Raw genomic sequence first — 23,737 nt, forward strand, 5'->3', positions numbered from 1 at the left:
TATATATTATAATTATTTTCTTACAGTATATGATATATACATACACACACACACACACACACACATATATATATGTATGTATAAAATGTAATATCTAGCTGTATTTCAGTTAACATTTATTTTAGTTTTAGTTAACGATGACAGCCCTGATTGTTTTGACATCTAAAAGTGACCGACAGCATCTGCCATCACAATTATAGAAGGACTCTTATAGCAATCTCAAGACTGTAATCCCAGTCAGCAAGTACAGATGTTACTCAAACTGAAATTTAAACTGCCTTGAATGATTCATGGAAAAAGAAGTGAAAAACAACATTAATGATGTTGAAGGTCCAGGAGTTAAACTCTTGTGTTACTCTTAAAGCAATTAAAAACTTCTAAAACTTCTAAACGTTCTAAACGCTCAAGCCCTTGCTGATTCCTCCCTAATGAGTGTCTCGATTTCCTGCTCGTTAATGACATAAAAGCCAGTCTGAGGCATTGGAGTGGAGGAATGGTCAGCAGGGACCAGCACACAGCTCACTCTAGGGCGATGTCCACATAAGGGACAGGGTGGCCCTATTCGACCCAGACTAATGCTGGACCACCCCAATCAAATCTGGAATATCACAAATGATTTGGAAGTAATGAGAAAAACAAAACAAAATGGTCCTTGGAGATATTTAAAATTTCTGCCATGTGAGGGCGATGAATCAAAAATACAATTTTAATCAAAAAGTATCACAAAAGTGGAGAGAACGGTGAGGTAGATGTAGAGAAAAGGAAAAGGTGAGCTGAAAAGAGCAGATATGGTGAGCAGTGATGACACCTAGTGTAATTGTGTCTGAGTCAGCGGACATGTCGCTTTCCAAAGGTAATTTCAGAGCCGAAGAACAGTGGGATAAAGCTGACACCAGCGTTCTGGAACAACTTCACAGTTCTTGGCAGCGAGGAGCCTGGCTTGCCTGACATATGTTTAGAGAGGAGATGAAATATGCATCAAACGTGACACTCTTATTCTAAGATTAGCCTGCGTTTGACATTAATCGAGCAGGGAAGTGTTATTTTACGATGAGAACATATTTAACGTGTCTTCTGTTAACATCCAAAGAGGTATGTCTTTCCTGAGCCTATCCGTGTTCGACGAACTATGTATTAAAGTAATAAACAAATGCCAGAACATGCCATCTGCTCTTCACATTTTTCCATGTTGCCTTGCATTTATCCACTCATAAACACTGTATTTCAGAGCCACTTCCTCTATTCATCTCTGCCCTTATACCCACCCAGACCTTTCCAAACACATTTCCGGGCCTTGACTGCTAAGTGCAAAAAACACAACAGACTGTATAATAGAAAAGATAAATCACCATTTTACCAACTCATTGCCCTGAGGGAACCTCTATAACCTGCGTTGGCTGCACAGTAAGATAACGGCTCAGTGCAGAATTGCCAGATCTGAGTAACCAAACTAGCCCAATGACCAGTGAAAACTAGCCGTATGAACCTAGCCGAATTATCAAAACTCAAAACATGCCACTTCCATACCTACTGTATTTTTACAATCACTGTTGTGCAATACACACACTTTTAACATGTAAATCACTGTATAGGTTATAAAGGTCATTAAGGAGCTCACAGGAGCTCAAAGATTTTCTACCAGTTACCCTTCCTATAACAAAATGTAAAACATTCCTTTATTCTGTATCATCATCGTTACAATTCGTGGACTTGGCAACCCTGAATTGTCCATCTAAACCAGTGCTCTCAAACTCAGTTCCAGGAGGGCCACAGTCCTGCAGAGTTTAGCTCCAACCATCTCCAACTCACCTGCTTGGAAGTTCTAGTAATCCTGAAGGCCTTGGTGAGCTTGTTCAGGTGTGTTTAATGGTTGGAGCTGTTATCTAAAGCCTTATACACACTGCATGATTTTCGGCTGTCCTAGACGAAAGATTGGAATCGTAAAACAATCGTGGCGATTTCTTTGATTGTGGCTCCTAAACGGTGGTCCTATGCCGTACAGTGAGAGAGGCTCAAAGACAGCAGTTGTCACGGTCTTGCGACCAAAGATAGCCTGCGATCATTTTCTGACAGTGTCAGAAATTCAGCATGATCATCTCAGTGTGTTTACTTCCACAGCACATTTACTGACCAGCCAATAAAAATGTGACATGAAATGGCGTATTAATCAGTGGCGCTAAAACTTAAAACTGCTTACCTCAAGCTCTTTTAACTTCCTCTTTCCAGCAAACATGAATAGTACAACTGCCAAACTGTACTTAGTCATGCTCTTTTTGTTTACTATATCGCATGCTAAAGATGTTTTATTCTTTAATAGTAACTTGCGTCCATCATCATACAGTCTGCATACATGTCGTACCCAAGTTTATTAGATCCATGTCACACAGTGTGATTTGTAATGATCTTATAGGATTGCTAAAATTGTGCAGTGTGTAGAAAGCTTTACTCGCAAGCTGTTTTTTGCGTCACTCACAAGAATAACTCTCGTGCTCTCCTCCATTTTCTGATACGACCGGATTTGTCAAACTGGATGTGTCAGTAAGCTCTTCACTGATTGGCTTGGGCGACAATGTCTTATGCGAAGTTCCTGCTTGAGTTGAACTGTTTCAACTTCAAATATTTCATTTCGGGTGAATACCCCGCATTTGCGGCAATCACATGGCCCGATGTGAATTTGCGTCTATTCGCGTCTTTGACTTTGTATGTAATCTACTCGCACAAATAATTAAATTCGCTTTTGGTGTGAACACACCATTAACTTTCCTTTTAGCTTTTGTCATCAATGAAATTATTGACGTAAATCACCAGCGATAACAGGAAAAATGTGTATCATTCTTTTTACATTTTTAATTACAACATATTGACAAAAAGTATGATAAGAACAACCAACATTGTAAAGCATTGACTGACAGTGTGCTAACAATGTTTTTTTTTTTTCTTGAAGAAAACTAAAAATCTAGAAAGAATAGGAATATTTCAAATAATCCACTCATAGTCAACAGTGTCAGGCCCCACTTGAATTGCACGAACTGAAGTCAAACAATGAATGAACATCTTTAAGTTGAAGCGCTTTGCTAGCAGGCTACCTAAGCCACATAAACTCACCCAAAATGTGAGTTCAATATGATATGTACACTGTCAAAAATGATATGATGAAAAAGCCATGACAACTTATGTTTTTAAGTTACTTTAACTCATAAATATTATTTAAGCAATTTCAGCTTTTTTTTATAAGTTATACTAGATTCAACTTGATTTTTAAAGTCAGTTTAATGTTACTGAAATTCAAGGAGCCCAATTTAGTTCAGTGAACTTAACATTTTAAATTGTAGCTTATTGGCACTAACCGGCCAAATCTCTGAATATGGATTCATGCGCAGGAGTCAAATTACCGGTAGTACATGAATTTAATATCAGAGTCCTTTCCAAGAAAAAAAAAATCAGCAAATCTAGACATTAGACTCATGTTTAATAAGTAAAGACATCGCAATGCAACATCAAACAAGGAGACACGGGCAGACTATACAGCGAACTAACTAAACCGCGGAGGAATTTCAGACGAACAACTCATGAACTTGAGGAAGCTGTCCGTTGGGCTGCGCGCGAAGGAGCATATTCAACGTGGATGAGGTGAGTGAATGCCTGTGTAACATGATTTTTGGGAGATTATTGTTCATTTTAGCAGAATAGAGCAGAATTAGTTATGCTCTGTCATTGTTTTCGTGCGTTTGAGTTGGTATTCGTTACTGAGTAACGCGTTTAAATTTATTATTTAGTTTTTTTATCAACCATTCAAGCTAGGGTAATAGAAGTTAACTTGAGGTAGACGCCCGAGCTGTTTTCTACGACGCATGAACTAATCGTCACCAGTTCTCCCTACAAAATAGTTTTTGTTTTTTTTTTCAATTTACAGGCATTTTTTGTCTGTGAGTCTGAGACTGGATGAGGGGTAAGTTTTGCACTTCTGTACCAAAAAAGCAATGCACGTGCTTTGTTTGTCCAAAAACATTTATTATTTACCACTTTATTTACAATAAAATATTATTCAAAGCTTGTTCATGCTACAATGTTAACTCTAGAGTGAACACAACATACATGCGTCATGATGCTCTTATGAGCGTGTGTGGCAGATCAATATTTTTAGAAAATAAAACGGTAAAATGTGTTTTTTGCACAAACAAAGAACATCATTCATGTTAAAATTTTTGAACTTAAGTTGAAACAGCAAATATTGTAAAGTCAAATGAACTTCAATAAAACAATTCAGCACTAGGCAAGATTTAAATTAGTGAGTTGAAATGACTTGTACTTTTAAGTTGATTTAACTTAAAATTTTAAGGCAGCCACAAAACTTAAGTTTTTAAGTTGAAAGGGGTGAAAATTTTTTACAGTGTACAAGACATAAACTTAATATTACAATTTAAATGAACAAAATAATGCAAAACGCACACGTGAACTTGAGGTATGTGCTGGTCAGAATATCATGTCATGAATACGCTCTTTGTCTAGCAATGCGCCAAAACAAAAAACAAAAGCATGAAGAATTCACAACATTACAAACCCATTCTCACGATAAAATGTAACTATTTTACATGGTGGCGATTTCGTATAAATTAGTACATTGTGATTTGTTTGTAATGTACAATTTAAAAAAAAAAAGAAAGCATGAAGGTCCACCTCTAAATTTAACTGTCAGTGGGTCGAAAACAGGAAATCACAATTTAGCCACGAATATGTGTTGACAGTACAATAGCGTAATCATAATGTTATTTTAGGAGCGTTCATGTTATACTGACTGAATTCTAAGGGTATTTTTGTCAAAAGGCAAAAACTATGACTAAAACTTTAAATACTATAAAAACTGACAATGCTCTTCAAGAAGCTCTTCATTATTATCAATGTTCAAGAAGAGCAGATGGTTACAGCAGGTCTAGTAGGGCGTCATCATCTTGGCCTTGAGCATCGGAAAGAACGTTTTCAGAGATTAAGATCCACAGTGCTGGATTTATGGCTACGGTGCTTGGACTGGTGAGAGGAAGGCCAAAGCGACAATGATCTGACAGGAATTACAGGACTAATGTTCCATAACGCAGGAGAATTATGATAAATAAGTTCTTGCCAGTAATGTAATGACATCCATATTGTAGGTATCATCCTCCCCACTTCTGCATTATCAAATGCTTACCTCCCCTTTGGTCCAAGACCAAATCTTTGACCCATAATTCCTCCCTCATGCATTTCCGCTGGAGTGTAAGGGATCCAGAAGACCAGGCACACCTGAAAATGGTATCAGGCCTCGGCCCAGCTGGCCAGCTCACTGCACAATGACTTTCATCTGGCCAGATGAACCGGTAAACAACAGCAGGCTACATCAGAGCTTAAATCATTTTTTGAAAGCATGAAAGCAAGGAGCTACTTTAATGCCTTAGAAAGGATCACGTTTCAGCCATTTCTCTGGGAAAAATCGATAAACGGGTCATAGGCATCGTCTCAAGTCCTATCGCTGACCCATAAACTAATCTCCACAACACTTCAGATGGGCTTGTTAACTCGATTTTGAAACCCATTGCTGAGGCAGCTCGACTTCCCTTCCAAAATGACAATAATACATCAACCGTTCCATTTTTGGAGCTCTGGGAATCTGGTGGAGAGCGTGCAGCGCATGGACCTCTTCATGAACGGGCCTGTTCGGCAGCCAGTCAGCTCCGGGACGGCTGCCCGTCACCATGGCAGCGTTTTTTTGGTGACACGGAGGCTTGATTTTGATGGACTGCATTTGGCACCGGGGAGCGACTTCAGGAGAACTTCATTTGGAAGCTCTACTCAAACACCCGCTGTAAAATACGATCTCGAATGAAAGTTCCGTCGAGGGATGTTGCGTTTTAACACTGGCCGTTTAGTTCAAGTAGACCAGACAATGAAGGACAGAGCAGCAGTTCAGCTTGCCAAAGATGGAGAGACCATGAAATGTGATTAGCAACCACAATTCATGGCTTAAATCCATTAGTTCCCTTCAGCAGCATTACATCAAAGTGGAACTTTTTCGACAGTCATGTGCTTATGTAATTATGGCCTCTGCCAGCTGGCAGTTTCTCAAGTAACCGTGCTTAGCTAGATATAGCGAGAGGACCACAGGAGACTGTGCAAGTGGAGGAAACCATGGTAACGGAGCAAGTCAGGTCGCCGAACCGACGGTGCCCGCAGACAGGTTGAAGGATGTAGGGAAGAGAGAGAGACTGAAAATAGGAATGCAGGTACAATCCTTCAGGCCCAATTAAAACCGCCGCATGGCTGAACTGGAGTTCCACAGCAAAGGAAGAAAGTGAATATGCAGCGTTAGTAACAGATGTGTTTAGCCATAGATATGGTGAAATAAAATGCCCTGTGATTATTTTTGAAGTGCAATTTAACGGGCTAATTTAAGGCAATAAAATAACTGTGACAGCCATCTGGAGTAACGCAGGATGTATGCAGTGTGAAAACACTGAATCATATCACATGAATTAATTGTGGAATCAGTACAACTTAAGGTTAGGGTGTTATCTTTTAGCATTTTGGAGTGTAATCTAATGACAAATATGCTTAGAATATGAATTAAGTTTCACGCTGACTGCTTTTCGGTGATTGTGGCCTTCCAGAACAGAGTATGTGGCCGGTAAGATTTTGTGTGAAGCAAGGAGCAATTGATAACTAATATCTTAGTCATCTTATGAGAAGATGGTGAAATCTTAAGAAATTATATGAGAAAAATATAGGCTATGCCTAGAACATACAACCTTAAATTTAAATCTAACCAAAAACATTTGTTACTCTAATGAAGTCACAATTTGTATGAAATGTTATGAAAGCGTAGGTAATAAGCAGGGCCGTGCACAGACCTTTTGAGGGGCATGTGCTGAAACTGAAAAAGGGCCCCCCCCCCCCCTCCCCCGAAATGAAATAACACAAAATAATAGTCTCAAAAGCTTTAGATTTATTCACTTTTAATAACTTTAATAACATATATATATATATATATATAGGGTTTCTTAGGTCTAGTTTCAAATACATAAATTATGAGCCTTTATAGACGTAGTGTTTCTTGCGTAAAGAAAACGCTGTACTTATTCAAACAACAAGATCTTTATTTACCCTTGCAGACCTAGTTCAGCTGCTGTGGAACTTCAGTTCATTTAGTCAAGATAGAGGGGGTAGAGTTATGAGGTCACAAGCTCTTTAATACCTTTCATTAGCTAAATATTTGTAAAGCAGACAGACAGATGTAAAGGGTGACCAATATCATTGATTTATTGAAGGAAAAAAAAACACCATCACCAAAAAAAAGGGCACTTCGGAGTATAAAGGCAAAAAGGGCATGTGCTCTGCACAGGTTGAGCCCTACCTGTGCATGTGCCTGGTAATAAGTATGACGAATACATACAACCCAAACTTAAACCTAACCATGAGAAGTCATAATTCATACGAGATGGTAAAATCATCAGAAAAAAACGAACTTAGTCTAGTCTAATGCCGAGTTCACACTGCACGATTTTCAAAGTCGTCGGATCGCCGTTGTTTTCACACTGCGTGACTATCTGGGGTAGCAGTCAGTCGCTGCTGTGTTCACATTGCACGATGGATCAGCGACGGGGTTTCACACTGCATGACTTCACAATAGGAAGAATCGCCGACAGCTCTGTCTGGTCGCAAACTACGTTTCACAACAAAACACGCGAGAAGTGATAAGGAAATAACGCGAGAAACCGCGTGCGTCAGACCGGAGTTCTCGAGCAAGACTAATTATTAAAATATATATATATATATAGCCCGCAAATTGTCTGTGAGCTGATTTCCAGCTAAAAGGAGAAAATGAAAAACGGATTATGCAGGAGGGAGATGCAGGGAACAGGGTTTGGGTGTTCTGCAAAGAGAGTTGAAGGTAAATAATTTTGCAGTAGGCTAACTGTTATGCTGATGTTGTGGCTGGTCAAGTAAAATGTTTGTGCTTGTTTCTGTATGATATAACTGTTCATATATCTATTAAAATACTGATATTCTGGTCTATAACTCCTCCCCAAACTTCCCTCTGCCCTGTATCTTGGTCTCTCATTGGCTGTAGGTCATCGCCGATGTAGTTTTCAGTCAGAAATCATTGCACACTGCCTGATTGTGAATCGCCGCCAGCTCCAGATATTTAGCATGCCAAATATTTAACGGGCGTCGGCGACCTGTCGGCGATTCCCTCAGATCGCGTCTTTGATAATTCACACTGCGTGATTGTCACTCGCGTGAACGAGCACCGATTTGCCTCCGATTTCGGGCATTTGTCGGCGATTTCGCAAAACCTGTTGGCGAGTGAAAAATCGGGCTAAAAACGTGCAGTGTGAACTCGGCATAACAGTCTAGTCTTATGAGTGGTCATAAATCTAACAAGATGGTGAAATCGTAAGAAATCATACTGAAAAAATGACAACCTAAACCTAAATCTAAAAGCATATGACAACCCAAACCTAAAATTTTACCAACCCTTATTTTTAAATCTAAAAATAAATGTAAAAAATAAAATTGAATTTTTTTGTAACTTCTCATCTCATGAAAAGTCATCATTCGTATGAGATGGCAAAATTGTACAAAAAAAATGTATGACTAAAACATACAATCTAAACCTAACCAAAAAAATGTTGTAACGTAGTCTCATTAGAAGTCATAATTCATATGAGATGGGGAAATAGCAAGAAATCGCTCTAAAAAAAGTATGGGAAAAAAAACATACAACCTAAATCTAAACCTAACCAAACAAATGTGTTAGTCTAACTTAGCCTTATGAGAAGTCATAAATTGTATGAATCATAAGAAATCATACAGAAAAACATATATGACAACACAAACCTAAATCTAACAAAAAATAAATAAAATTAGTAACTTCTCATGAGAATTCATAATTCATACGAGATGGCAAAAATAACTTAGTCTAACTTGGTCTCCTTAGAAGTCATTATTCGTATGAGATGGCGAAATCATAAGAAATCACACAAAAATGTACAATCCAAATCTAAACCCAACCAAAGAAATGTTTTGTTTTTTCGCAAGTTAGTCTTAGTCTTATAAAAAGTCATAAATCGTACGAGATGGTGAAATCGTAAGAAATTATACAGAAGAACTATGACAACCCAAACCTAAATCTAACCAAAAAAAAAAAAAAAAAAAATTTTTAGTAACTTATCTCATGACAAGTTATAATTTGTACGAGATGGAAACATCGTACGAACAAATGTACAACTAAAACATACAAACTAAATCTAACCAAAGATTTGCTTAGTCTCTTTAGAAGTCATAATTTGTATGAGAAGGCAAAATCATAAGAAATTGCACCAAAAAAATGTACGAAAAACACACAACTCAAATCTATACCCAACCAATTGTTTTCCCCGCAAGGTTAGTCTGACTTGCTCTTATGAGAAGTCATAATTCACAAGAGATGGCAAAATTGTAAGAAATCATGCAAAAGATAATTCATACTATTTGAAAAAAGCATTTCATACTAAAACATACAACCCAAACATGAACCAAAAAAGTGTTTTATAATACTAGTGAAGTTGCACAATTCGTAATCTCGTAAGTATTATTGTGACACATGAGAGTGTATTAGATTACATTGCTTAATTATTTTCCTGGGAGTGAAGCAGCACAAATTCATTCTAAAGAAATATGCAGTATATCTTCATTAGGATGCTGCCTTTCATATTCTCAAGGGGATGTTCACTGGTTTTATTTAACGAAAAATGAACTGGAACACAGTGGTCTGAATAGACTGTAGAACATAAATAAAGGACAGCAGGAGCAGCTTCTGCGTTTTCGCACAGACCTCAAGTGTTTCCTCAAGGAAATCGCAGATACATGACAAGCTAAGCAAGCCAATGTATTATAACTGACCCCAATCTGCCATTGCTATTTATGCAGTGATACTAATATGCTCTTTCCACAGGCTCGCTCAAACAACAAATGTGTCATTACAATGCAAAATATCTCAAGTAGCAATATAATATGATATGAGTGTCACGAAAACATGTCCAGCTCACATTTCACCCCAAAATCCAAAGAAAGAAAATGAGAAATTTTGCATGAAGAAAAATCAATTCTTTTTTGTATAATTACTTTTTTTTTTGCATTGGGACATTATTTTCAAGACAATTAAACATTTTCCCCTAATTAGAGTATTTGTTTCACTGTAATATCGTAAAAATAATAAAAGTAATTTTTATAGTAATTGTTTTTTGATTTTATTATCATAAAATACAACAAATGCCACTATGCAATAGAAAAGAATTTATCATATATTAATTATATATCCTGTGCTAATATTATATATTTATATATTTTATAGTAGATCATAGTGCCAAACAAAAAGGGGGGACAAAAAGTCCTATATGGCCCTAAAATTGATTTTGAGGACAAATATGACCTGGACATGTTTTTGAGGATTTATTTAAATATTTTACAAGGCAGACTTGTAAATAAACTGCCTGTGTGTGTTTTATGCACTGACAAAGTGTCTCTTAACCTATTAAAGTGTCTCTCTTGAGGTGTTACTCACTGGAATATGGATCAACAATTGTTATCAATCATCCTGACCAATAGCGTCGCTCCTGTCCTGACCCGGCCTGTCAACACGAGCCAATGAAAGTGCGTCCTCTGAGATTCTCTCTCAGGCGGCCTATCCTTGTTCTCTCCTCTTCCATTTGCCCAGGACATCCATAAACTACATTGTGACTATGCCAGAGCATGAAGGCAGGGGTCCATGTCCTCATCTGGCTGCTCTGAGAATCACAATTTATCCTGAAAATAAGTCATGTTGAGAACTGTCAACAACATACTCCAGCTTTATTATGGTGATACCGCCATATGGCACATGGAGATTGTGTGCTCAGATGTTCACAATTTGCCATTTGAATTTCCATCAAGAAAAACGTGATAAAACATCTCGGTTTAGACAGTTTCATAGCTTGTTTACCTATTCTGAAGCCTTTCAAACAGGAAACAAGTACACTACAAAGCCGTGCTGAATAAAAGCTTTGTTCCTCCTGTCTGGCATTCTGATGTTCCCCTGTTGAGAGCTTCTCAAAGGAAAACAAGCCCGCATTCATATTCCATCATCTGATTGCATCGTGCGCCCTGAGTCCAATTCATAACTTTTATAGACATCTTTAATGGAGATTAAACCAGCACTGTTACTAGGATGTCATCCTGGGGAGGGCATTTAGATGAAGACAATTGAAGTCAATATGAGAATATGAAATAAAGTATGCCATTTTAAATCTACAAAGCACTACCACTACAATTACAAAACAAACAAATAAAAATACAAAGAATACAATAACACTAAGCAGTCAGTTAACCTAAGCATGGATACTCATAAATCAGCCTATAGTAAACAAAAAGATGGAGATGGAGGACAAAGGTAATCTTAAATTAAAAAAAAAAATTATATATAGGCCTAATAGTAATATTACATAATATCAACAATAACATTTTACCAAATACAATTTTAAAATATAATTTATAATAATTTATTTATTTAATTTAATATATATATATTATTATTATTATTATTCCTGTATGGATAACATATAGGAAAGATGTAAAAATACTAAAACTAAAACTGAAAATGACAAAAGGACTTAAAATTACTAAAAATAAAATAAAATAAAAATAAAACCAAAAAATATAAAAATAAAAGCTGATTTAAAATATTTATAAATACCATAATAGTATATAAATAATACTAGGGCCATATGAAATCAATTATTATTTTTTTGTTTTTTTTTCTGTTTTAATTTTTCTGGATTTTAATGTTTTCGTTTAATTGTAATAATCAAAAGCATCTCTAATTAATTGATTTAGTTTTTAAAATCAGAAATACTGTGCATTTACATTTTCCTGCTAAATAAATTCTGGTAAATATTTCTCAAAAATAATGTTTTAATAATAATTTTATTAGTAGTATTAGTACAATCATTACATTAAACAATATATTTCTTGTCACAGTTTCTTCAAGTTAAACCAAAACTTTTATTTTGACAGGTTGCTCTGAAGACCTTGAAGTTTCCGTTTGTAGGCTATATGATATGACGACGATTTTCTCAAAAGAAACAGCAGTTCTAGAGATCATGTTCATGTGTTCATGTACTCATTTATTGAGGCGGCAGAGGCTGAAAACACCGCAAGCATCACGCGCATTTCAGCGTGTAGTAAATGAAACCGTGCGTCTGCACCATTCATTCACACAGAGACATGCTGAACATAAATAATTCATATTTAAATAGTATTTTTGCCACTTAATATTAACACTAGTCCATATCATGTTTTGATTTAACTGTACTGACCTACTTTTGATGTATCCATCCAAATTTTGGCAAATTCAGTGATATTCCACACAGTAAATTCCATTTTTATGACTGGATTCTGCAATTCCATCCACGTTTTCCAGAAATCATAGGGCCCTATAATACTAAAATAACACTGCTAATCACTAATATCTTGACATCTTGCATTAAGCCAGATCAAAAGAGGCATGATCCAATCTCATCTTTGTCTTGTGAAACCTAATGCCAGATACATACTTTATAGAAACAGTTTGGATATTTAGACTGGCACCTTCATTTCCAGACGTGCCCAAGAGATTTTAATTTGCAGCATTTCAAATTAACAGAGAGCTGCACTGATATACTTTGCAGTGAGGAATGGTGATTAAAAATAATTAACAACACCTCTAACTAGGACGGGAATAGAAAAAAAACATGCATAATTGAAGAGAAAATCAAATCCTACAGACAGAGAAGCAAAATCTTCCAGACAGAATAGAAAGGATATGACTAAAACCGAGAAACGATGATATCAGTGGGAGACTGACAATGAATGAATAAAAGAAAGGAGGTGGGAAAGCATTATTATTCTTTCAGGTGCCCTATGTAACATTAATATCAAATTTAATAATCAAATAAAGCTAAAAAAGTGTTTTTTCAGAGGCCTCTAATAAAGAGAAAACAAGATGTAGCTGTTGGCTCATTCAAGAACAATGAGTACATTTTGCCTAAAACTGGAATTTTTACACAGAGATGAGTTAAAAATGGCTGCCGGGGCTGGCAAATCCCTGCTATGTTCCTCGTGTTCTGTCTTTGCTTGAACATCACTGAGGAGAGACATTATGGAAAATGTGTGTTGTGTGGGAGAGCACAAGCAAGCCAGGCGCCAAGATTTTGCTGCCCAAACCTGCCGTAATTAACACAAACAGCAATGGATATTACTACTATCGCAGACACCTTCCAGTTTTCATGTTTTCAGTTTTTCTTCCTGGTTTTGCATGTTGCTGATTTTAGTCAGCATGGTCAGCTAGTACAACTACGTTGTAAAAACACTTTTTTTTTTTTTAAATGATGCTATTATCCTAACGGATTAATACGACAGATTTTCACAATGTTGTAGACAGTAAAAACATTTTATGGACCTCATTAATACATCCAACTTGTAATTTTTACTTTAAAGTGAGGTTTATTACAACCAAAATACTATGTTTAATGCTTCTGTGTGATGCGCAAAGCAACAAAAAAGGGCATGCAAAGTTTGTGTAGTGTTTTATTTAGGTTTAAAAAATAAAACCAACAACAATAAAAAAAAAAAAAGCTTAGTTTTGAGCTATAATGTTAGAAAAAAAAAAAAGTTCCACAAATGTTGTAAATTAGTCAGGCTCTATTTATTTCCTCAATACATAGCTGCAGTCTGGTTTTCATAGTAAAAATATGTTATATTAACATTTTAAAGCTACCTCCACAATGTTTCTGAAATATTTTTCTGTTTTTTTACATTTTATGTTTAAGTGGGGTTTACTACAACCAAAATTCAACATTAAATTCTTCTGTGTAATGCACAAAGCACCGGAAAAAAAAAAGTGTAATGCAAACGTTTGTGTAGCGATTTATTTAGGTTGAAAAATAACTAACATTTCTCTTTGTAAACAAAGCTTACAAAGAGACTTGTTAGTGTTATTTTAAACAACAGTACAAAACAGTTTTACAGTAAAAAAAAAAAAAGTCCCACAAACATCGTAAAATTGCCAAAATGTATATTTTCTCAAAATGTAGCTAAAGTTCAGTCTAGTTTTTTTAAGTAAAAATATATTATATTACATTTGAAGGCTACTTCTACAATGTTTCTAAAATATTTTCTGTTGATTACATTCAATTTTACTTTTAAGTGTGGTTTACTACAATTAAAATTCAATGTTAAATGCTTCTGTTTGATGCACAAAGCAAGCAAAGAAAAAGAACAGGCATGATGTAAACGTTTAGTATTTTATTTAAAGTTTAATAATAACACTAACAATAAAAAAGTCTCTTTATAAGCTTTGTTCATTTTTACATAAAAAAAATAAATTATATGACCAATAAGTTAGGACAACATGTGTTTTTACATTACTTTAAAGGTAGGAGAGTCGTTTTCGGAAAGGCTAGCGATAGCAAGTTAGCTTTGAAAGCAGCAAAGCCACGCCTCCTCCAAAACACATGAGTGCGCACAGGCAGACCAGAGACTAACCTGTGACACGATGAGAGACAGTGTTGGTGGAGGGTTGAATGCAACTCTATCAGATTACCTCATGTCTCATTCACTGCTGAGAAAACAGTACAGTACAAAGCGCATAATATTACAATAATAGCGCCTTCCATTCTCACTGGAATCATATCATGTCTGCGCAAACATGGGTGCGCAGAGGTATGCAAAAACATATTTGACAGGCAGGCAGGACAGCCTATCATAATGTTCGGACCGAATTTATGGTCCTACGCCTTCCACAGACAATATAAATACATATAAATACATTTAGACCACTTAATTATTGATTGCTATCGGGATGTGAAGAGACATTCAACCAGCATAACAGAAATGTTTTTGAACCAAATCACCTACCCTGCCTTTAACTCATCAAAATAAGTTAAACAATTCTTTACTTTATTTTATAAGTTGTACAAGGTTCAAATCATTATTTTAAGCCAGTTCAATGTAATTTAAGTTGAATTCACTTAAACAGCTAAGTTGATTGTACTTAAAAGTTTAAGGTAGCGACTTATGTTTTAGGTGTTAGACAGAATGTATTTTTCTTTATACTTACTGCACCAGCAGTTCAGTCTGGTTTCTGTAGTAGAAATTTGTTATATTGACCTTTTAAAACTAGCTCCACAACGTTTCTGAAATGTTGTGGTTTGAGCACATTAATTTCTCCTTTTTATTTTACTTTTAAGTGTTCTTTACTACAACCAAAGTGCAACATTAAATGCTTCTGTGTGGTGCTGCACCGGTCAGCGGTGATGAATAGATCAATCTGTTTCTAGACCTCCAGCAGGGTCAAATAAATATATTCCTCCCAACACCAGGGCTGCCGAAGGCCGCCACATGTTGATTGTTGACTGTGATTAGCAAGAGCGCTAATGATAAATCAGCAGACCACTAGTGGCCTCGAGAGCAGGTCTCCTTTCACCCTCAGTCACGGTCATTCAGATCACAAGACAGCAAGCTGCCTTTGGCTGATTCACATAAAAAAAAAATGCAGATGATGAGCTTTAAATGCTTGGTAAAGGTCAGTGATTTCTCCTCTAAAAGCCTTTTTGTTCTGACATTAGAAAAAACACACTTAATAAGACAAGCAGACATGTGTTAACCCAACAGCACTTTTCGTCTTTTCACAGATGAACTGTTTTCAATGGTAAATTCAACATAATTTGTTGTAATGGGAATGGTCTGTTCCCAGAAACCCTAGAGGCAGAATTAATGGAGGTAAACAGAGGAATTACTTAAGACATACCAAAAAAGGCAACAGGTACTTTGTTTTGTCTGAAGTGACAAAAGCGATTATGTAACTTCAAAAATTAAAAAAATAATTACTAAATACTGACTTGACACTCCCCCATCTGCCATTTATCGGACAAACAGACAGTCCGCCTCAGACTCACGCCATTGTTTGAGCAACAGTTGCTACATCAGGCTAGTTAGGACTCTCAAACAAACAGTACTATGGCTGCATTCGAAATCACATATTTTCCTTATAGGCAACAAACAGTATAAGCAGTTCATAAGCATTCCTAAATGATGAATGAAACCATAGGTGAAAAGTATTCGGATTACCTACTTTTCTGGCAAGATTTTGAAGTGTGCAAACAATGGACATTTTACTATCCCATTAGGCCACAGGAGAAGATCTGTGAATGGCAGTGAAGTGACACAAGTGATGCTGGAAGGTCACTAGAATTAAAAATGTAAAAGTGACTAATGTTTTTTGTCACTTAAATGTAGGGTAGGTGATTTCAGAGAAGCTGGCAATAGCAAGCTAGCTTTTAAATCATAAGATCCCACCCTCCCTGCAAATCACTCTCCAAAGCCGAGAGCTCCTCCAAAACACATGAATGCGAAAAGCCAGACCAGAGACTAACCAGCGACACAATGAGAGACAGGGTTGGTAGACGGTTGAATGCAATGCTGTCAGATTACCTCATGTCTCATTCACTGGTGAGAAAACATTACACTACAAAGCTCATAATATTGCAATAATAATGCCTTCCATTCTCGCTCTGTCTGCAATAGAGTAATGGACCAGGCTGATGACATATCATGTCTGTGCGGAGAAGTATGCAAATACATATGTTGACAGGCAGGTAGCCTGTCATAGTCCTCGGACCGAGAGATATGATTGGATGAAGAATTTATGGTCCTACGCCTTCCACAAACAATATAAATACATATAAATACATTTAGACCACTTAACTTAGTGATTGCTATCGGGATGTGAATGAGACTTTCAACCAGCATAACAAAAAAAAAGTTTTTTAACCAAATCACCTACCCTGCCTTTAATTAAAGGGATAGTTCACCCAAAAATAAAAAACATGCTGTCATTAATTAATTAATGTTCCTGTTCCTGCGCACAAAAAGTATTCTCGTAGCTTCATAAAATTACGAACCACTGATGTCACATAGACTATTTTAACAATGTCCTTTCTACTTTTCTTGCCTGTGGTAGATTTCCTTCCTGTCTATGGAGGGTCAGATTTCATCAAAAATATCTTAATTTGTGTTCTAAGAGGTGAACGAAGGCCTTACGGTTACTCTTACGGGTTTGGAACGACATGAGGGTGAGTAATTAATGACAGAAATTTCATTTTTGGGTGAACTGTTCCTTTAAAGCTAATAAAATTGTGCATATGGTCTCCCAAAATCCTGAAATTTTCATACCCCTTATCCTGAGAATGACCCACAGCTGAATTTATTAAATTAGATAACATAATAAATGTAGACTAAGCATTACAACAAAAACAACATTTACGAGCTATAAACCAAGTATGTACGCAGAGGACATGGGCCAAATTATAACTTCGGGTTTCTAGACTGTCAGCTTTTGCCAGAGCATAATGGCTTTGTAATAAGCCCAACCGAGCGAGACGGTGAACCCAATTACACTGTCTCTGGCAAAACAAAAAGGGACAATTTGAGACAAGCATGGCGGTAGAAAACAGCTAAAATGTTGGCCATCCACATCCGTCAAACTTTACAAAGAACTTGAGCTGGAGCAGAACAGTCCGGATGTTTAATCTGGATGAGGCTGCGGGACTTCGTTCTATCTGACGAAATTCAACATATAATTAATAGAGCTCAAGCACATATTCACATTCGCTCAGTTCGTGACTGGTCAACTGTTCCTTTCTCATCCCCCATTCTCTCAGAATCTGCCATGCTGTCAAAAATGTATGTTGACTTCATAGGAATATGTTGCAGTCCCACTGTTTCTATGGTGACTTGGCCATATATCAGTCCTTGACTCGCAGCTGTTCTCCGCTAATGGAAATTGTACCATGTGCTCATGAAAATAGCTCCTATCGATTCTTTTAACAGTTGATGATTCCCCACTCCATTCTGTAATCCAAGCATCACGCCTCACCGATTATACATCACATACCTGATGCGTTTCCTGCGTGATTACCTCTCGAGTCCCAAAATTACCCATACCCCCCTTCTAGTTCTCTTACCCTGCCGGAATGTGGACTAGTTTTCAGGAGAAAAAGCACAAAGGAAAAGGTCTTAACATGAAATTCCTTTCTAAACACACTTCGCGTCTGTAATCTGGCGTATTTCTGAGTAAAACATGGCATTTAAAGAGATCAATGAAATGTAGGGCATTCTTGCAAGATCTTTTTGTTTATGTTTATGAAGCAAAAATGAAACAAATTTCAAAATAAAGCAGAGATGTAAAGGACAGAAGTGGAGGAAAGTGAGAATGTTTATGAAGCAAAAATGAAACAAATTTCAAAATAAAGCAGAGATGTAAAGGACAGAAGTGGAGGAAAGTGACTCAAGAACATCTCAATCAAGCTCCATTTCCCAGTTACTTGTTGAGGATCACGAGCCTGCATGGACAAAGGTGCTTTCCTCGTAAACAAACCCACCTACCCCATCTCCAACATCTCACCCAGTCTATCAGAAATAGAGGCACTTCGTTACGCAGCAGCTTGGCAGTGAAGACACTCATTAAACACATCAGGGGGAGAAAAACGAAACACTGTCAATCTTATCCAACAGCCTCCCCGCTTCACAGCCCCAACCGCAAGCAGTGATGAAACTGATTATATGCGTCAAAGGGAGAAAAATAAATACTGTCAGTCTCATTCAACGCCTTGACTGAAGAATACACAGATGAGGAAAAATCAACCAATCTTTACTGCTAAATTAATGTGATATGGAGAGATTTGGGCCTGATTAACATATAATAAGCTATGATCTATAATAGAGCTTTGATTTCACAAACAAACTGCGAAAGTGGCTAGTCAAAATTAGTAAAACTAAAGTGGTTGTGTTTTACTGTACCTAGTCATTTTGCCTGAGATGTATACTTCTATTCATCCTCTTTATAGCTCAGTAAATGGGGCTCTAAATGAGCTGACTCTGGTGAACTAGCTCTCGGATGGATAAGCAAAGGGGCTGAAATAAAAAACGAACATTAAAATCCTGCTCCCAAAAGAGAATAACAAGCACTTTATCTGCCACTCTGCCCTTTCAGTGTCTTAATAAACAAGAAATGGATGTATTTAACTCTGCTCTGAGGCATTCGCATTTATGAATCATTTTATCTTGAACTAGTCAACTTGAAATCAAAATAGACTGTATTTACTTTCAATACATCTGGTCTTATTGTGGACGATTCACTGTACATTATTCGACAGAAAAACAAGGTTTGTTTTCATACTCTTTTATAAATATGAATAACTTGCTCGGTTCTGAAACGACTATCCTTTTCGGGTGACGTCACCAAGTCCACCGCACCACATACGAAGCGCGACGCCATTCAACTGACTAGCTATTTCTGTGTCAACTCTGTTTGTGCAGAGAGAAGTTGATGGTTGATGGAAGCGTAAAATTAAGAACACACCTCACATTTTCCTGACTTCCGTGGTGCTTCAGTAGAGGGCGTTTGTTTTATGATTTTCCTAGAATTTTATGGATTTTACATATAATTTCCGATAACAAATGCCCAGTCTCTCTGTTCGTCGTTGAATCTACGTCAAGCCTCAGTGTGGGTGGGGCTATCCAGTTGAAATGGAAACTAAGTGACCGTTACAACGCAGGTTTTGATTAGTTTGCGAAAAAAATAGGTATTGCCCAATATTGGGGCACAAATTTTTTGGTCTCATAGTTAAACAATATCATACAGGCAACGAGTGCAATATCATACAAGTGCTTTTTGTCCCGAATAGCACGAGTGCAAATGTGATACTGATTTACACAACAGTTCAATAAATAAGAAGTTAATATTGTGTCAAATTTTAAACAGTCTTGTCTGTTTTGGCTCAGTTGTGCCAATATCCACCTTTTTCCTGTAACAGCGGGCGCGGCAAAAGTTGAAGAAAAATAAAATTGGCCGCTCTAGCTATTTTTAGATGTACAACAGCTCGTTTTGCTGCTTGATATGGCAAACTGATATGTCTTACCATATTATTTTAAAGTATTTTTTTAATTGAGCACACTGGTTTGTAGTGCAAACAGTTTTACCGTTTACTGCACTTTGCTATTCTTATCGTTATTTCTCTACAGTGGCTAATGAACTGGAAGTCTCGCACATTCACAGAAAATGGCTTACTTCTGCGTTGAAAAATAAAGTGGATAAAGCCACAATAGAACCGTTGTGCCTTGTGTGTCTGCGAGCAAAACGCTTGCTGTGCTTCGTTTATGAATGAATTCATGTGTTTTAAATGAATCGGGTGAACCAATGATTCAATGATCCTTTCATAAAGAGAGCCATTTACTTCATTACTGAACGAATCCGCAGTTTGAACAAATCGAATAAATTAATGACTCAGTCATTGACTTCCTCATTAAGACATTTATCGCCACCTACTGGCAGTTTTAGTTTCTCATATAGAGTATCATTTAATTAAAAATGCTTTAACAACATATAATTTGACAAAATGTCTAACCTATATTTTGAATTTTGAATAGTATACTATCATACTAATATTACTATTTCTCACTTTTTTTTTTTGTAAAGTATGCTGTTTTTCCAAATTCTATAGTTTCAACCAGCCTTACAGGGGTTATAAACAGTTTCAATTTGAGTTATCAATTATCCATTTAATACATTTAAGAAGATTTTTGGCTCTTTGTCTCTGGCCTGAGTCGTGGCCCAGTGGTTACTTTGAATAATTGTGCTCACGTGGGCTTTAGAGTGTCTAGCTGGATCACATTTGATAGATCTGGATTGATGGCACATCAGACAATTTCTGGCATCAAAGCTGAACAGACAGATGGTGTGTGACAGTATTTAGCTTGACCAGCTGAGAACATTGACCGTGGACACCTCTATGATCTTGTAAATTGATGGATCATTAGACATCAATACATGAGGACCCAAAAGGGTGAGCAAATATCCCTATTGAACTGACTGAAGATATTCAGCCAATCGCACCTGTATCACAACCCCGCAACACCTAGCAAAAGCGCACACACCTCTGTTGCATTCTTGACAAACTGAGTAAATTGAGATTTCACCTCCATAATCTAACTTTAATGGGTACCACCATTAGAAGTAATGCATTGCCTGGTAACAAACCACAAATCATGCAGGCTGCTCTGTTATTGCATTTGGAGTCTTGGCCTATAAATAAACCCCAACGCCCAGCAGAAACGAAACAGAGCTGCGAAGTACAACAACAGGGCGGATGTGCAATCAGGTAGAACTTCCACACCATAATAACACCTGCTAACTCTTATTCAGCAACTTTTTTCTTCATGTGTTGCAACTGTTGGGTCGAAAATGCGTGCAATTCTGAATAAAGAAGAAACGACAAATTTAACATATCCCAGTTGAAAAAAACAGCATATGCTGGTTAGGTATGTTTTGAAGCATGTCTGCTGGTTTGAACTGGTTTAAGCTGGTCCTTAGCTGGTCATGAGCTGGTCCTTAGCTGGTTTAAGCTGGTCCTTAGCTGGTCATGAGCTGGTTTAAGCTGGTCCTTAGCTGGTCATGTGCTGGTCCTAGGTTGGTCCTAAGCAACTAGCTCCTGCTCAGGACAAGTTTAGGACCAGCACACGACCAGCGTAAACCAGCTCATGACCAGCTAAGGACCAGCTTAAACCAGCTCAAACCAGCAGCCATGCTTCAAAACATACCTAACCAGCATATGCTGTTTTTTTTTCAACAGGGATATGTGAGGAAAACTAGTCGTTAACATTCCTTTTTATCTGAATGTGAGATGCCAGGTTAGTGCAGGAACCCTCGAAAGTAGACAGTTTGAAATCTGTCCTGTTTTTGAGCCAATCATCTGGCATATGACTTATCATTTTGAAACAGAAAATGATGTCATTGGTGCATGCTAGCCCTTGACTAGTGACTAACCTGAGATGTAATGCCAAAAACATTAGTTTTATTTTTATTGCAAGACATCTTTAACTTGAATGTGTGAGGCTTCCAGTTGTCTTAGCTGTACAAAACTGTTAACTGTTATGTCTGTTATGCTGCTTGACTTTGCAAACTTGGCAGTTATACCATTTATTGCACTTTGTTATTCTTTTAGTTATTTACAGCTAATGATTCAGAAGCCTCGCCCATTCACAAGAAATCTGCTTTGAAATGAGTGGATACTGTATGTAGCTTGCAAAAATATTTCATTAAAATGCTAGTTTTGAACGGCGGTCGATGAAAAAAGATCCCGTCGATTCTAAAATCCAATTTTTCTAACCCAGTGTTGTCCATCTTGGTTTCGGCGTCAATACCTGACGTCAATAAAAGGACACAGGGGCCATTAACACGTACAAATCCCAAGATACACAGTACGAATCCACAAATCAATCTGTTTTTTTTATTTTTTTTATTATTATAATAGAAAAGCCAATTGTTTGCATTCACAATATGTGGTTTCCACGCAAAACCATTATTAGCTATGAGGGTTTTAAGTTACAGTAGGAACATTAATCTCCCCTGAATCCACGCCGTTAAACCTCAGATCCTTAAATCCTATTATTCCATCCTCCCTTAAAGTGTATAATTTGCCTCGTCTCTTGCCGACCACCGTATTTAAACGCCGTGGGCTGGTGTGAAGAGCTTCAAGGGCCTCTCTTGCCAGGAAAGCCCAGTATGGAAAGCAAACCTCGTGCCGCTCAGGCTTCTGATCAAAACACCATTTGTTCTGTGTCATTTTTTTAAATATATTCTCCGGCTACATCTGCTATATCTAAACCTCACAAGGAATATGAGGCAATTTGTCAGATGTTAGATTATACTGACACTTTTATATTCTGATAATGCTTTAGAAAGCAATTCTAACATGCCATATTTCACTCCGCTCAGGAAACAGGCGACCTCCCGCTTGCTTAAAGAGCAAATCGCTGGCCATGATGTTGCCATCACAACGTCCAGCAGCTAAAATGTCACATCACCTTTGTCGACATGCCTAAATCACCAACAACCTGCTGTAGAGAGAGCTGAAGTGGACTGTTCCTTCCATCTGTTTGCTTACAAGCCACATTTTCAAGTTATTAAAGCACGTTGATCATAATCAATGTGTCTTTTTTTTTTGTAAACAGGAAAGCTGGGAGGAAATTAAGTTAGATGCATTTTCTTTAGACAGCCAGGGATATTACATCCATCCTTCTGTGTCACAAATCACATTTACGTAAAAGTTAGACTGAAAGGATTGTGGAAATATTACTCACCCTTACTGGGATCCCTATTAAGATGCATTTAAACACAAACCTGTCTTAAAAGGTTCTGTATGTCCAATTTAGTCACATTATGAAAAATAAAAAAAGAAGAAAAAAGCATACCTGAGATAACGCAGTGGCTCTATTGTCTCAGGTTCTTTCTCATTGGAGCTGTGGTTCATCTTGATTGATTCAGCTGCACTTATCTCTAGCAATAGTCACCCTCTTATTGCTCTTTCTTTTCTTACTGTGTGCCCTGCTTCTGTCTACTGGTTTACTGGCTGATAAACCCAGGCTCCACGCGTAGATCAGCTACTCTTGCAGGAAGTGTCAGCCAATTAAGAGGCAGGGAGACACCGGGAGTGCCATCTGATTGGCTGAGCACCCCTGATGCTGGAGAGCTCAGTCAAGCATGAACCGCATCACTTTCAGATGTAGCATCCTCAGTACGAGAGTGTGAATATGTCTATTTCAATTCAAACGCTTATTCATCATGGTGCTGCTTTGGTTCATTATTTATGCAATA

The 23,737-nt window shown here is 37.2% G+C and overlaps 1 protein-coding gene across 1 annotated transcript in view; it reads right to left on the reverse strand.

Annotated features, from left to right (window-relative positions):
- Nucleotides 1–23,482, reverse strand: part of yjefn3 (YjeF N-terminal domain containing 3) — a 38,871-nt gene extending 15,389 nt beyond the window's left edge. The window contains exon 1 of the mRNA XM_016485165.1: nt 23,335–23,482. Coding sequence (XP_016340651.1) covers nt 23,335–23,393 — 59 coding nt within the window. The 5' untranslated portion in view covers nt 23,394–23,482. The remainder of the gene's footprint in view (nt 1–23,334) is intronic.
- Nucleotides 23,483–23,737: the final 255 nt, after the last annotated feature.

Source organism: Sinocyclocheilus anshuiensis, unplaced genomic scaffold (assembly GCF_001515605.1).
Source record: "Sinocyclocheilus anshuiensis isolate Anshui unplaced genomic scaffold, SAMN03320099.WGS_v1.1 scaffold305, whole genome shotgun sequence".
NCBI classification, from domain to species: Eukaryota; Metazoa; Chordata; class Actinopteri; order Cypriniformes; family Cyprinidae; genus Sinocyclocheilus; species Sinocyclocheilus anshuiensis.